General features: G+C 39.7%; 1 protein-coding gene and 1 long non-coding RNA gene across 2 annotated transcripts in view; one reads left to right on the plus strand and one right to left on the minus strand.

The window, feature by feature from the left end:
• shank3a (SH3 and multiple ankyrin repeat domains 3a) overlaps window positions 1-14,445 on the plus strand; it is a 730,589-nt gene that overhangs the window by 519,725 nt on the left and 196,419 nt on the right. The window contains exon 17 of the mRNA XM_059654527.1: window positions 11,985-12,109. Within this exon, the coding sequence (XP_059510510.1) occupies window positions 11,985-12,109 (125 nt within the window). The remainder of the gene's footprint in view (window positions 1-11,984; window positions 12,110-14,445) is intronic.
• The window catches only part of LOC132210954 (uncharacterized), a 189,541-nt gene that overhangs the window by 76,862 nt on the left and 98,234 nt on the right, over window positions 1-14,445 (minus strand). The gene's annotated exons all lie outside the window — the stretch shown is intronic.

Consider the following 14,445-nt stretch of genomic DNA (forward strand, 5'->3'; position numbering starts at 1 on the left):
TGGGTTGTAAAACTGAATCTTCTGGCTCGGGTGAAGATGCTACCACTGCAACAATACCTGTTCTTTCTCCGGCAGCTAAGGAAATCTGGCGTGTCCTCAAGGACCCTCACTAACCTTTACTGATGCACTATAGAAAAAATACTGTCCGGGTGCACGACAGCCTGGTGTGACAACTGCTCTGCCTAGGACCGTAAGAAACTACAGATGGTTGTGTGCATGGCCCAGACCATCATGGAAGCCAGCCTTCTATCCGTGGACTCCATTTACACCTCTTGTTGCTAAGGAAAGGCTGCCAACATCATCAAAGACTCCTCCCACCCCAGTTATGCTCTCCTACAACCTCTTCCATCAGGCAGAAGATACAGATGCTTGAACACACACCAGCAGGTTCAAGAATGGCTTCTTCTCCGTTGTTATTAGACTGATGAATGGACTCTCTAACTTCAAATAACGTTGATCTTGCCTAGTGCACATCTTGTATGTCTCACTGAGTCCAATTTTGTTTTTCACCTTATGATCTATTTGTCTTTGCTTACAATGACCTGCATGTACTGCTCATGAACAAAGCTTTTTACTGTACTTAGGTATGTGTGACAATAAATCAAATCAAATCAAATCTGAAGTAGGGTCTAAGCCTGAAATGTCAGCTTTCCTGCTTCTCTGATGCTGCTTGGCCTGCTGTGTTCATCCAGCTGTACAGCTTGTTATCCCTATAATAGCTCTGCATGTTTCCTCATAATAATATCCGATCATTTTTAGTTGTTTCATCAATGGCCTTCCCTCTATCACACTGTCAGATGTTGGGGTGTTCACTGATGATTACACCATGTTACATTTCATTCATAAATCCCTCAATGTGGAATCCAGGCCTACACGCAGCAAAACCTGGATGGCATTCAGACTTGACTTCATAAATTGCTACAACATACACATCGCACAAGTGTCAATCAATGATCTACAACAAGGGAATCTAATCAGTCCCCCACTAACCCCCAGCCCCAATATTCAATGGCACCACTGAGGTATTTTTCACAGATGATTGCTCCTCGATCTTGAGATAATGAGACTTAAATTGCAGTGTTCCAGGTGCAGTCTAGCCAAGCTTCCATACATTTGAAGCTAGATTTCACTACCCCTGTTCTTGATACCTCTTGAAATAAAGGTTAATATTCTATTAGATTTCAGCACCCAAATGTTAGCCTTATCACTGACCTTATTAATAGAAAAACCTAGGTCTCTTTGTACATCTACACTTTCCAAGCTCCATCATTTACAAAATACCCTGCACATCTCTTTCTCGTAACAAAGTTGACAGCCTTGCATTTTTCCACATTATGTTCGATCTACTGTGTACTTGCTTTCAAATCCTCCTGAATTGTTTTACATTTTCCCCACAACATACGTTCCATTTAGTTTAATATCATCTGTAAATTTGGAAATATTTCAGTTGGTCCCAAATCAAGACATTTTCCAATCAACCTCATCAGAGATGGATAACACACCTCTTGAGAGGGTGGGACTTGATCCCAGGCCTACAGGCTCAGAGGTTGAGACACCACCTCTGTACCACAATAGGTCCCATGGTCTCAAGTCAAATTACTGATATATCTTGTGAACAGCTGGGGCCCAAATAATAATCCTTGTGGTCCCAACCAATCACTGTCTGTGAGAATGACTCATCTGTGACTCTCTGTTTTCTGTCTTTTGGTTAATTCTTCATCCATGCCAGTATATTTATCTGATATTCCATGTGCTTTAACTTTTCTAACCAGCTTCTTGTGGGCAACTGTATCAGAAGCGTTCCTAAAATCTAAGTGTGACATGTCATTCAACTCCCCTTTACCAATCTTGTTGGAAATAACTTCAAAAAAAACTTCAACAAGTTCATCCAACCCAATTTCCTATTTATCAATCTATGCTCAGTCAGATCATTATGATCTAAGTTGAAAGGATGGTCGGATCAGTGGTCTATTTAACGTTTCCTTTGTAATAGATTCTAGCATTTATCCTACTATTGATGTGAAGCTAAAAAAATGTGTAGTTCCCATTTTTATTTTTCTCGTTTCCTTTTAAATAATGAGCTGACATTTATTACCTTCCAATCCATAGGATTCATTCCAAAATTTATAGATCTTTTGAAGGTAATCACCATTGAAGTGAATATCTCTATAGCCACCTCCGTCAACACTCGAGGATGTAGACTCTAAGGTCCTGGGGATTTATCATCTTTCAGCCCCATCCATTTCCCCAATATAATCTTCTCACAAATGCTAGTTTCCTTCACCTCCTCGTTCCCCCTAGACACTCGGATCTCTACTTTTGGGAGATTTCCTGTATCTTTCTCAGTGAAAACAGAGTAATCATTTAGCTTCTATGCTATTTATTTATTCGTTATTTTAAATTCTCCTGACTCTCTGCATTAGACTTATATTTGTTTCAGCTGAACAATTCTTTTTTACATACCTATAGAAGCTTTTACAGTCCATTTTTTATGTTTTTTGCTAGAAAAACCTGATTCACCAGTGTCCTGTGGAGAAGGTCTTACCTGCATGTGACTCCAGATGCACAGCAATGTGGTTGACTTTTAAATGCTGTCTGATATTGCCGAGCAAGCCACTTCATTGTTTCTAACTGAGGAATGAAATTGGATGGATCACCAGATTTGACTAAGCATCAGAAATGACAATGGTGTGCATAGCACTGGCAACCCTGCAAAATCCTTCTTGCTAACATCTGTGAGCTTGTAACAAAACTGAGAAAGCTGTCTCAACACTAGTGAAACAACAGCCAGACAACATCACAGACACCAATATCACCATCTCTAAGAATGTTCTGTCCCACCAAAGGGATAGACCCAGTAAGGTGGCAGGACTGGTATGAAATCCAGAGGTAGTTACCCTGGGAGTCCTCAACATTGGATGCAGGCCACCAAAGTCGTGTGGCATTAGGTCTAACATGAAAAAGGAAACTTCTTGCTAATTACAAACTACAACCTTCACCCCCAACCCTGACTCTCGGCTGACAAATCATTTCTCCATCATGTTGAACAACACTTGGAGCATGCAGTGAGAATGGCAATGGACATATGTATTCTCAGTGAGGGATTTCAATGTCCTCCTCCAAAACTGGCTCAATAGCAACATAACTGTTCAAGGTGGCCAAGTTCTATAGGATATACCTGCTGGACTAGGCCCACAGCAGGTAGTGATGGAGTCAACAAGAGGAAAAAAAATGATTGAACTCAGCTTTGCAAATCTACCTGTAGCAGATGAATCTGTCCATGAGAATATCTGTAGGAATGACCACTACACAGTCCTTACTGAGATAAAGTCCTAACGTCACTTTGGGGATATCCTCCACTGTGTTGTGTGACACACCATCATTACACTGAATGACCTAGATTTTGAACAGACTTAGCAACTCAGGACTGGGTGTACACGAGGCACTATGGGCCATCAGCAGCGGCAGAATTATATTCAACCACATGTAATTTCATTACTCAGTATATCCTCCACTCTCCACCAATACTACCAATCCAGGGGTTCAACAGTGGGTCAATAAAGAATCCAGAAGGATCTGCCATGAGTAGCACCAGGAATACCGAGAAGTAATGTCTCAATCTTTTGAAGCTATAACACAGGATACCTGCGCACCAAGCAGCATAAGCAGAATGAGAGCTGAGATATCCCCCAACCAACAGATCAGACCTAAGCATTGTAGTCCTGCCATATCTAGTCACAAATTATGGTGAAAACTTAAACAAATCACTTGAAGGAGAAGCGCAATAAATATATATTTCTTAATGATGGCAGAGCCAGCACCTCAGTGCAAAAGACGACATTGATGCATTTTCAAACATCTAGAGCCATTAGTGTATGATACATTCTGAGGATCCCTACACTATAGGTGCCAGCATTCAGCCAATTCATTAAATTTACTCCGCCTGCTACCAAGAAATGGCTGAAGGTTATGGGCACTGGCAACATTTTTTCATTGTACTAAATATGTGTGCCCCAGAACTAACTACACCCCAAACCAAGCTGTTACAGTACAGCTATGAAATTAGCATCTATGCAACAAAACATAAAATGCTTTGTCCACAAAAAGAAAAATAATCCAACCCAAACAGTTACCTCCCCATTAGTCAACTTTCAAAAATTAGCAAATTGATGGAAGGTGTCCATAGACAATGCTATAACTCTCTCAATGAAGATCAACTTGGGTTCTGCAAGGCCTACTCAGCTCTTTGCCTCATGGTAGACATCATCCAAACATGGACAAAATAGTCAAACTCAAGAGAGGAAGTGAGAGTGACTGCACATAACATCATAACAGCAAAGAACCTGAGCAAAAATGGAGTCAATGGGGTTTAGATGGAAATCACTCTGCTATTGCAGTCATACCTACCATAAAGTAGGATGGTTGTAGCCGGTAAAAGTTAATCCCGTCAGCTACAGGACATCATTTGCAGGAGTTATTCATGGTCCTGCCCCCAACAGTCTTCAGCTGTTTCATCGATGAGCTCCCCCGCTTCATAAGGTCAGAAGTAGGGATGTTTACTGATGATTGCACAATGTTCAGCATTATTCAATGAGTGCTATTCACAACCCTTCAGATACTGAAACAGTCCATGTTCAAATACAGCATGACCTGAAAAACATTCAGACTTAGGATGATAACTGCCAGGTAATTTTTGCTCTACCAATAAACTAGTTAATGGCCATCTTTAACAAGAGAAAATCCAACTGTCACCCTTTGATGTTCAATGGCATTACTACTGTCAACATCCCGGTGGTTACCATTGACTACATCAACAGAATCTGGGCAATGTCTAGGTTTTGACTGACAAGTGGCAGATAATTCATGCCACACAAGTGCGAGGCAATGTCCAATTCCAACAAGAGAGAATCCAAACAATACTTCTTAATATCTAATGACATTTGCTGAATTCTCCAACATCAACATCCTGGGGGTTACCATTGACCAGAACTGAACTGGACTAGCCACATAAACGCTGTAGTTTCAAGAGCAGGTGGTAGGCTGGGAATCCTCTCACAGGCAGCTCACATCCTGACTCTCCAAATTCCATTCACTGTCTATAGGATACAAGTCAAGAGTGTGACGGAATACTCCCCACTTGCTTCTATGAATGCAGGTCCAATAACATTCAAGAAGCTCAACACCATCTAGGATAAAGCAACCAGCTTGATTAGCATTACTTCCACAAACATTCATTTCTTCCACTCTGTAGCACATATAAGATCCACTGCAGAAGTTCACCAACTCTCCGTAGACAGCACCTTTCATGCCAAACTACTCCTATCTAGAAAGACAAGGGCAACAGATACATACGAGCACTGGCACCTGCAAGTTCCCCTCAAAGTCACACATCATCCTGTTCTTCCTTTAGTGAAGCTGATTTAAGGTCCTAATCATGTATGGCTTATCTCTTCTCCAGTTTCTTGTACTCATCTTCACTTTCTCTTGTATCCTTTAGCAGAATGTTAAGCCTGTAAGAGGATGGACAGGAAAACTATTGATGTAGTTTTAAGATAACCAGCCATTCTTTTCTTGTTAACCACATACTTCCAGTGACCAATAGTACATTTGCTTAATATTTGGATTTGAGTAATACGGTAATGTACATATTATGTAACTGTAAATTTACTGACTTCCCAAAAACAATTGCTTTGTCTTGCGCTACGTCCACGTTCATTTGAGTCTTTTACAAAGACGGCCAGCTCAAAAGTACAGCTAATTCACTTTAAACTGCATTGGTGCTAATAAAGTAGTTTACCACAGATACATAACAGGGAGCTAAATCTCATTTTTTAGCAATTTAAGCATGTTATAATGGTGTAACCTTAAGGAGATAGAACTCTCAAATTCGTGAAGCTTATTTTGGTTCATACTATTTAAAGGATCTAATTAACATTTTAATCCATGATTAAACTTGGAGGAATGTACCAATAATCATACCTCACATTTCCACAAGCTGTCACAAAATATACAAATGTACAAAATCTCAAAGAGACCATCAAAATGACAAATTTGCCTCACTGATTGCTTATCAAGGCAAAAGCAATTAACACCAGGTTTTGTCAGTGGCAGTAAAATAGCTTTTATTCTGAAACGCTTTAATAAGAGTCCCTGAAAAAAACTCCCCAAAACAGAGAGGCTCAGTCATGATTAACACAGACCAAAAACAAATGGTTTAACATTAATATTGGAGGTTAAAAACAATATAAACAAGGTATACAAAATTCTGGAGATTAGAAGTCCAGAGCACAACATAGAAAGTTATTTTCAGATGGTACTAAGCAATGATGACCTGTCTACCTGTCCGTCTTCCCTGGACTGACCTATCCCCTCCCTACCTCCCCACCATTACTCTCCTCTCCACCTATCTTCTTTTGTCTCCATCTTCGGTCCGCTTCCCCCTCTCTCCCTATTTATTCCAGAACCCTCTCCCCAATCCCCCTCTCTGATGAAGGGTCTAGGCCCGAAACGTCAGCTTCTGTGCTCCTGAGATGCTGCTTGGCCTGCTGTGTTCATCCAGCTTCACACTTCGTTATCTTGGATTCTACAGGATCTGCAGTTCCCATTATCAATGATGACCTGGTGTTTTCTTTTGGTTTATGGTCATTCTTTAATTCCGTGGGTGATCAGGTGAACTTTGACCTCTTGCTGTTTTAAAATTCTTCTTAGCTTTCCTGAGTTTTCTGACTTTTTACCACTTGGTGAGCAAGGGAAAGGTGGTTGATTTCTGTCCACAGGGTTCACAGGCTTTGGATTTTTTTTCTCTGCTCCTTGCACTTACAGCGTTTTAACACTTTGCAACTTGAACAATCAGAAGGCTGTTTTCAAGCAGAATTTCTTCAACTCGAAAATTTCTTAGTGTTGCTCAATCTCAGATTTTCCCTCTCAGTGCTTTAAAAATCAAAATTGTTTCAGCGAGCTGAACAAGTTAAAGTTGTAAAACTGTTCCGGTATTACAATTATAGCAGTTGAACTTCCATGCCAGTTTACAGTCCCAAAACCAAAATATGTGGCCTGTTACAACTTCACACATCATACTGCAATTGAATGAGTCTGCAATTAAAATATTCATTATTGAGCTGAGCTTCTTGTGATTAGTACAGTTTCCCTGTCTAATCTGAATAACCACCTTTTCCTTCTGAACCTTCCATATTGTTCATAATTACAAAAGCCTTGTCATTCCATTTAGAACAAATCATTGCAAAATGGTATTTTGAGTCACGTCTAAAATAAATGTTGACGATCCCCTGGATGTTCCTGTCATTCATTCTTCTGTGATAGACCCCAGTTCCATTTGTCTGTTATAGTTGCCTAAGAAATCTCTATCATCAGTCTTTTTAGGCATGATTCCTCTTTCATATAGTTTTCAACCCCTACCTAGATGGTGTCACATAGCAACTACTGTTAAATCCTCAATTTTTTGTGTCACTGCCAAATATCCAGTTGAGCCATGTAGGCCACTGGGAATGAATGGCTTTGCAGGAATTTTGTTTAAAGGTTTTTGAAATCTGTTCCAGAAGTGTATTTCTTTGTGAAAATCTAACTACAGTTCATACTGGGAGTTTACTCGTTTTCAATACTTTTGTATAGCCAGGAGTATTAAAGTTATGCACTGAATTCAGAATCACCAAGTAAATATTTTGCACTTTTGCAAATAGTCTATTAAATCCAATTATATTGTCATTGACTGAATATCCATCCTGTTTCTAAACTTATTGAAATATGACAAATGGCCAGAAGCATTCAGTGTAGGTCATCCTGCATCTGTGTTTGTCCTTAGATTTCAGTAGAATTTCCAAATATTGTTGAGCGTCTAGCTCTGAAACTACTGTGCATCAGATCTTTATTCAAGTAGGAAGTAATAATGCCACAGCTTGCTTCTTTCTAGGTGAAGATGTACCCAATGTCCATGCATCCATTTTATTTTGCCATGATTGTAAAGCTCGGCTTCATAAAACATCAGTGGGAAGTTATATCCCAATATTTGCAGTTAGTCTGTTCTAAAACTGCTCCAATTACAGTCTTCTGTCTGAAAAGACCTCTTAATTTCCAATCTTCATGATAAATTGATCACCCCTTTTCCAAAAATCAGTATGGATCTAAGCCAGTCTGAGACAGAAACCAATTCACATTTGTGTACACATTGAGTTTATTAACTGCATAGTCTGACCCAGGTCCTTCCACACACAAATCTCACTAGTTTCCACTTTAGATATTTTATCATCAACCTTTACGGAGATGTTACTGCATACCTGTGGAGCAGATGCGATGGAGTTGTACCAAGATCTTCTGGTCCAAAGGTACTATAACATCCAAAAAGAACTGAGAAGTCCCTGATTCCCAATTTACATCCACTAAGTTAATGAATCATTTAGCCCCACTCACCTGTTTGACTACTTATTATATTAATACCCTACTCTAACTTGTAGTAGTCATTTACTCAAATCTGTTGCAGTCTCCTACATGAACCCATTGTAGTTTCCAAATCTACCATTTTTAAATTTCTTACAATCTCCAGTTCTACCTCTTTGCAACCACTTTGTCTTAAAAATCATAGTATTCTCCTCCAATACCAGCAGTTTATAATCCACTTGAGCGCAAGTTAATCCTGTTTTATATCACTTCATAGTACCCTACATTAATTCATTGAATTCTCAAGGACCACCTATTACAGTCTTGTGTCGTTCCGTCTGTGTATTTTCAGTCTGTCATTATAGAGGAATACACAAGAAGTCTCCCTGCAACACTTGCCATCTAAGGGTCCAGTGAAAGTGAGGAACTGAAAGAAATTAGTTATAAAAATGTAGTGTTTGAGAAATTAATTGGACTGAAAGTTGACAAATCCCTGGGGGCCAATGATCTTCACCTGATGTTGTTGAAAGAGATAGCTACAGTGATATTGAATGTATTAGTGGCTGTTCTTCAAAATTGTATTAATCCTTCAGTGGTCCCTACAAATTAGGTTGCAAATGTAACCCCATTATTTACCACAAGACGGAAAGTGGAAACAGAGAACTATAGATGTATTAGCTTGGCATCAGTAGCAGGGAAAATACTAAAATCTGTTCGAAAGGTTGTGATAACTGGATGCTTGGGAAATAATTGCCTGCTTGGGCAAAGTAAAAACAGATTTATGAAGGGAACAATCATGACTGACAAACCTGCTAGCAGGAGAGCAGGTGGAGGTGGTGTATTTGGATTTTCAGAAGGCTTGATAAAGTCCCACAACAGAAGGTTATTGAACAAAATTAAAGCATAGGAGATAGGGAATAAATGTAGTAGCATTAATAGAAAAGTGATTTTAGAGAAAACATGCAGTAGAATAAATGGGTCATTCTCAAGTTGGCAATCTGTACCTAAGTGGTTACACAGGATAGGCCCTCGGCCTGCAATTATTCACAGTCTATAGGAATGGTTTGGGGTGGGCATCAATTGTAACATTTCCAAGTTATCAAATGAACAAAATTTGGTGGAAATGAGAGTTGTGAATGGCATGCAAAGAGGCTTCCAGATGACTTAAATCTTCTCAGTGAATGGGCAGATGGAATATAATGTGGATAAGTGTGAAGTCATCCAATTTGGTAGGAAGAATAAAGGTGCAGAGTATTTCCCAAATGGTGAGAGATGTTGATGTCCAAAAGAACTTATGTGTCCTTTTGTTTGTAAGTTATTGAAAGCTGATATGCAAGTGCCACAAGCCGTTTGAAGATAATCAGTATGGTGGCTTTTATCACAGGTGGATTTGAATATAGGAGCTCAGGAGTCTTGTTCCAGTTGTATAAAACACTGGAAAAGACGACATCTGGGGTAACATGTGTAGTTCTGCCCTCCTTACCTAAGCAGAGATACAATTGCAATAGAGAGAATGTAGCAAGATTCACCAGACTGATTTCAGGAATGCTGGGATTGTCCAATGTTGAGAGATTGAGGAAACTGTGCCTCTGTTCTCTGAGGTTTTGAATTAGGAAAGAAAATCTCATAGAAACTTACAGAATTCTCAAAAGACCTCGACAGGGTCAATGCAGAAAGGATTCTATCTGGATACTAACATGTCTAAAACCAGGGGGATACAATCTTAACATAAAAGGGAAACCATTTAGGACTGAAATGAGGTGGAACTTCTTTGTTCAGAGGTTGACGAATCTTTGAAAGTTTCTACTCCAGCAAATTGTGAAAGCTCAGTTATTTAATAGATTCAAGATTGATGTAGAGATTGAAGTATTTCTAATTCCTAACAACATCAATTGATATGGAGATATCACTGAGGTATGGCTTTTAGATGACTAGCCATGATTTAAAATAATGGAGCAAGCTTGGCGGCTGAATCGTCTACTCATGATTCTATATTCTAACCAGTGTTCTGTCCTACGCATGATAGTCTTCTGCTGTAACCACATTACTCAGCCTAATACAGCCAAAAAATTCAAATGCAATGTATTCTTCTAAACTGTCCAATTGCATTGCTGTATACTAAAACATTGCAGCCTCCTATAATGCCCTCCGCTATCTCCTAGCCGAACACATTTCAGTCTCTTATGCTACATCTTCACAGTTCCATTCTCAAAATCTGTTGTAGTTTCCTGAACCACTCAGTCATAGTTCACTATTTTAACTCACCACAGTCATCTATTCTAACACATCACAGTGTGCTCCTCTAATATTACTGCAAACCTGTTCACCCGTTTGATCAGCTATTCTTAACACATTGCAGATTCTTACTCTAGACTCCTTGCATTCTTCTCTAGCCCCTTTGCAATCTCCTAGCCTACCCGACTGTAGGCTTCAAGTCAGTTGCATTGCATTCTCTTATATTCTCTGCTCTCAGCTCCCCCCTCTAACCTCACCAGTCTGCTACAGTATCCCATTATATTCTCATACTCTAATCCATCATAGTCCTCTATTGAAGCCTTTTTCAGTCTTCTTCTCTATCCTAATGCAGTCTCTAGTTGAATTGCATTGAAATCTCACATGCCTCCTTTCTTCCTACCAAATTGGATGACTTCACACGTATCCACATTACCCAATCACAGATCCATTCTTCTTCCTCATCTTTTGCAGTCTTCTAAAGTACCCCCTCGTGGTCCCCAACTCTAAGATAATGCAGTTTTTTTTTACTGTACTCCATCACAGTTTGTATTGTTTAACCCTTTGAGATCTCCTATTCTAATCCCAAACTGGTGTTTTATTCCAACCTGTTCCATTCTCCTAAACTAACCCACTGTGGCCCCCTACTTCATCCCCATTGCATTCTCTACCCTATCACAGTCTCCTAGTGTAAGCCATTGCATTTTCCCTACAACAAACCAATTTTATTATCTTTTCTCTCACCCATTCTGGTCCTGTCAGCTAACCCATTGCAATTTTCTGTCTTCATCCCATTCAATTTCCCTACTCAAATCCGTTATTATCTTCAATGTAGATCCTTGGTAGCCCAGTACTCTACCCCATTACTGTCCCTTATATCACCCACTTTTGTCTCCGACTTTATCTCATCATGTAAATACTGTCATTTTCTCCCCCTTCACAATGTTAGGATTTAAAATTGAATATTTCTCATTGAAATTAATATAAGTCTAATCAGCATTCTGTTTTGCTCTTCACCTAAGTCAACAGGGCAGACCCTTCCAAATTTTGATATTCTTTATATCAAAAAGCTGACCTAGACTATCAATATAAACTATCTGTCGATAATTTTGCCAAATAAGAATAAGAATTAATAACAGGAATAATAAGGATATTATTTAGCACTATTAACTGTCGATAATTTTGCCAAATAAGAATAAGAATTAATAACAGGAATAATAAGGATATTATTTAGCACTATTATCAAAATATCTTCGATGCAGAGAAAATCAAGATTCAAAAAGCACTCAGGTTAAAGGGAATAAGAGAGTAGGTACAAGCTAATGTAATTGATTCACTTAGACTCTACTTTTTTCCCACAGCGGAGACTCCAATTGAAGAGTTCACCCCAACACCAGCATTCCCAGCATTGCAATACCTGGAATCTGTGGATGTGGAAGGAGTGGCATGGAAAGCTGGACTTAGGACGGGAGATTTCCTGATTGAGGTAACTATGAACTTCTCCAATTAAAAGCTAAAAGAATCACAGAAAATAAATCTTAGAGCAACCTGATTTTTATCTGGGGAGGAAGTATAATTGAGGAGCTGAGACTTAAAAGCATTTTAATGATCCTGAAAAGAACTGGAAATGTTGATTCTGGAAAATTGTTACCTTCTACACTAGGACAGAGTATTTTCCTGCCAACCTGGGATATTAACTAGAGTCCTGTTCAGTTGGAGTGTCATGCTGGTGGTCTTTCAGCCCAGAGTGTTGAGCCAGTGCATCTTAGCTGGGGATCTTGTTTTTGGTCTTGCTAGCCTGGACGGTTGCCTAATATCAGGACTTAGGCAGTTAATGGTGGAGCCCCAGGGACTGTTGTTGAACAGAGACCTAGGGGATACAGGTACATAGTTCAGTGAAAGTGGCATCACAGGTAGACAGGGTAGTGAAGAAGTCATTTAACACGCTTGCCTTTATTGATCAAAGCATTGGGTATAGGAATTGGGACGTCATGTTGTGGCTGTACAGGACATTGGTGAGGCTACTTTTGGATTACAGTGCACAATTCTTGTCGCCCTGCTATTGAAAAGGAGCTATTAAACTGGAAAGGGTGCAGAAAAGATTTACAAGAATGCTACCGTGACCGGAGGACAGGCTAGATAGGCTGAGTCTTTTTTTCCCTGCAGCATAGGAGGATGAGGAGTGACCTTATAGAGGTTTATAAAATCATGAGAGGCATTGTTGGGGAAGTAGACAAGGTCTTTACCCCAGGATGGGGGAGTCCAAAACAAGACAGCATTGATTTAAAATGGGAGGGGAAAGATTTAAAAGGAACCTGAGGGGCAACTTTTCAGACAGAAAGTGGTGCATAAATGGAACGAATTGCCAGAGGGAGTGGTAGAGGTGAGTACAATTACAACATTTAAAAGACATTTAGACAGGCACGTGAATAGGAAACCTTTCAAGAGATATGAGCCAAATGCATGGATGAGTTGGACTGACCGAAGGGTCTCTTTCCATGCTGTATGACTCTATCTTTCTATTTGGTCTCGTTTTAGATTAAATGCCGCCTAACGTTTTGTGTTTCTCAAATGTCTGTAAAGTCTTAATTATTACACATAAGATAAAAGCAATGGGAATTATTCAAGGAGTTGGTGAGGGCTTAGGTATATTCCTATTAAAAATGGTGGGCCCCCCAAAACTAGAGCTGAATTGATGTCAGGATAAGGTTAAAAGTGAAATTCATGTCAAATGCTGAAAGCTCAACACTGCAGAAAACTTGAGGAGAATAGAAACTGTATTAAGTTAAAAAGCAAATTACTTGTCCATAGGGAGGCAATGCCTATTATGTACATGGCAGCTGAAAAAAAGCGCACCAAACCGATGCTGTTTTCTAGCTCTTAGTTACTATTTCCACAGGTTAGCATATTTGAGTGCATATCCAAGCACTTTCCAAACCTGGTAAGGTTTCTGCCTGAATTAACTCCTAGGGCAATGAGCTGAAAATGCCCACCACCCTCTGGGTGAGAACACTTCTCCCTAACTCCCTTCTATTCCTTTGACTAATTAGTTCATTAGATATTAATTCAATAACAACACTGTATAATGAAAAGAAACCAAGGCAGAGTGAGTTCAGCTTTGTAGTTTTCTGAAGGGAATAATGTGAGACTGACTGGCCTTTACTTTAATGTCGGGTTAAGACAGATAAGTTAAGGATTGAGTTAAGGGAATTACAGTGTTGGTGCCATCACAGAAACATGGTTGAGAGAAGAACCAGACTGGCAACGTAACATTCCGGGCTACAGGATCTTCAGGCAGGACAGGGGTGGGTGCTGCCTTATCCATTACGGAGTCAGTTACTGCTGAAACGATGGATGATATCTTGAAACAGTCAACAAATAGGCTTTGTGAGTCGAACTTGGGAATAAAACTGGGGCAATCTCAATGTCGGGAGTGTACCACAGGTCCCCAAACAGTCAGCAGGCAATAGAAGAGAAAGTGGTGGTGGAGGGTTGTCTTTCGGACTGGAGGCCTGTGACCAGCGGTGTGCTGCAGGGATTTGTGCTGGGTCCACTGTTTTTTGTCATTTATATAAATGATTTGGATGTGAACATAGGAGGGATGGTTATTAAATTTGCAGATGACACCAAAATTAGTGATTTAGTGAACATTAAAGAAGGTTATCTCAGAGTACAATGGGACCTTGATCAGAAGGGCCAATGGGCTGAGGAGCGGCAGATAGGGTTTAATTCAGATAAATGTGAGGTGCTGTACTTTGGAAAGGCAAATCAGGGCAGGACTTATACACTTAATGGTAAGTTTCTGGGGAATGTTATCGAACA

The sequence above is a fragment of the Stegostoma tigrinum genome, chromosome 25, assembly GCF_030684315.1.
Source record: "Stegostoma tigrinum isolate sSteTig4 chromosome 25, sSteTig4.hap1, whole genome shotgun sequence".
Lineage (NCBI taxonomy): Eukaryota > Metazoa > Chordata > Chondrichthyes > Orectolobiformes > Stegostomatidae > Stegostoma > Stegostoma tigrinum.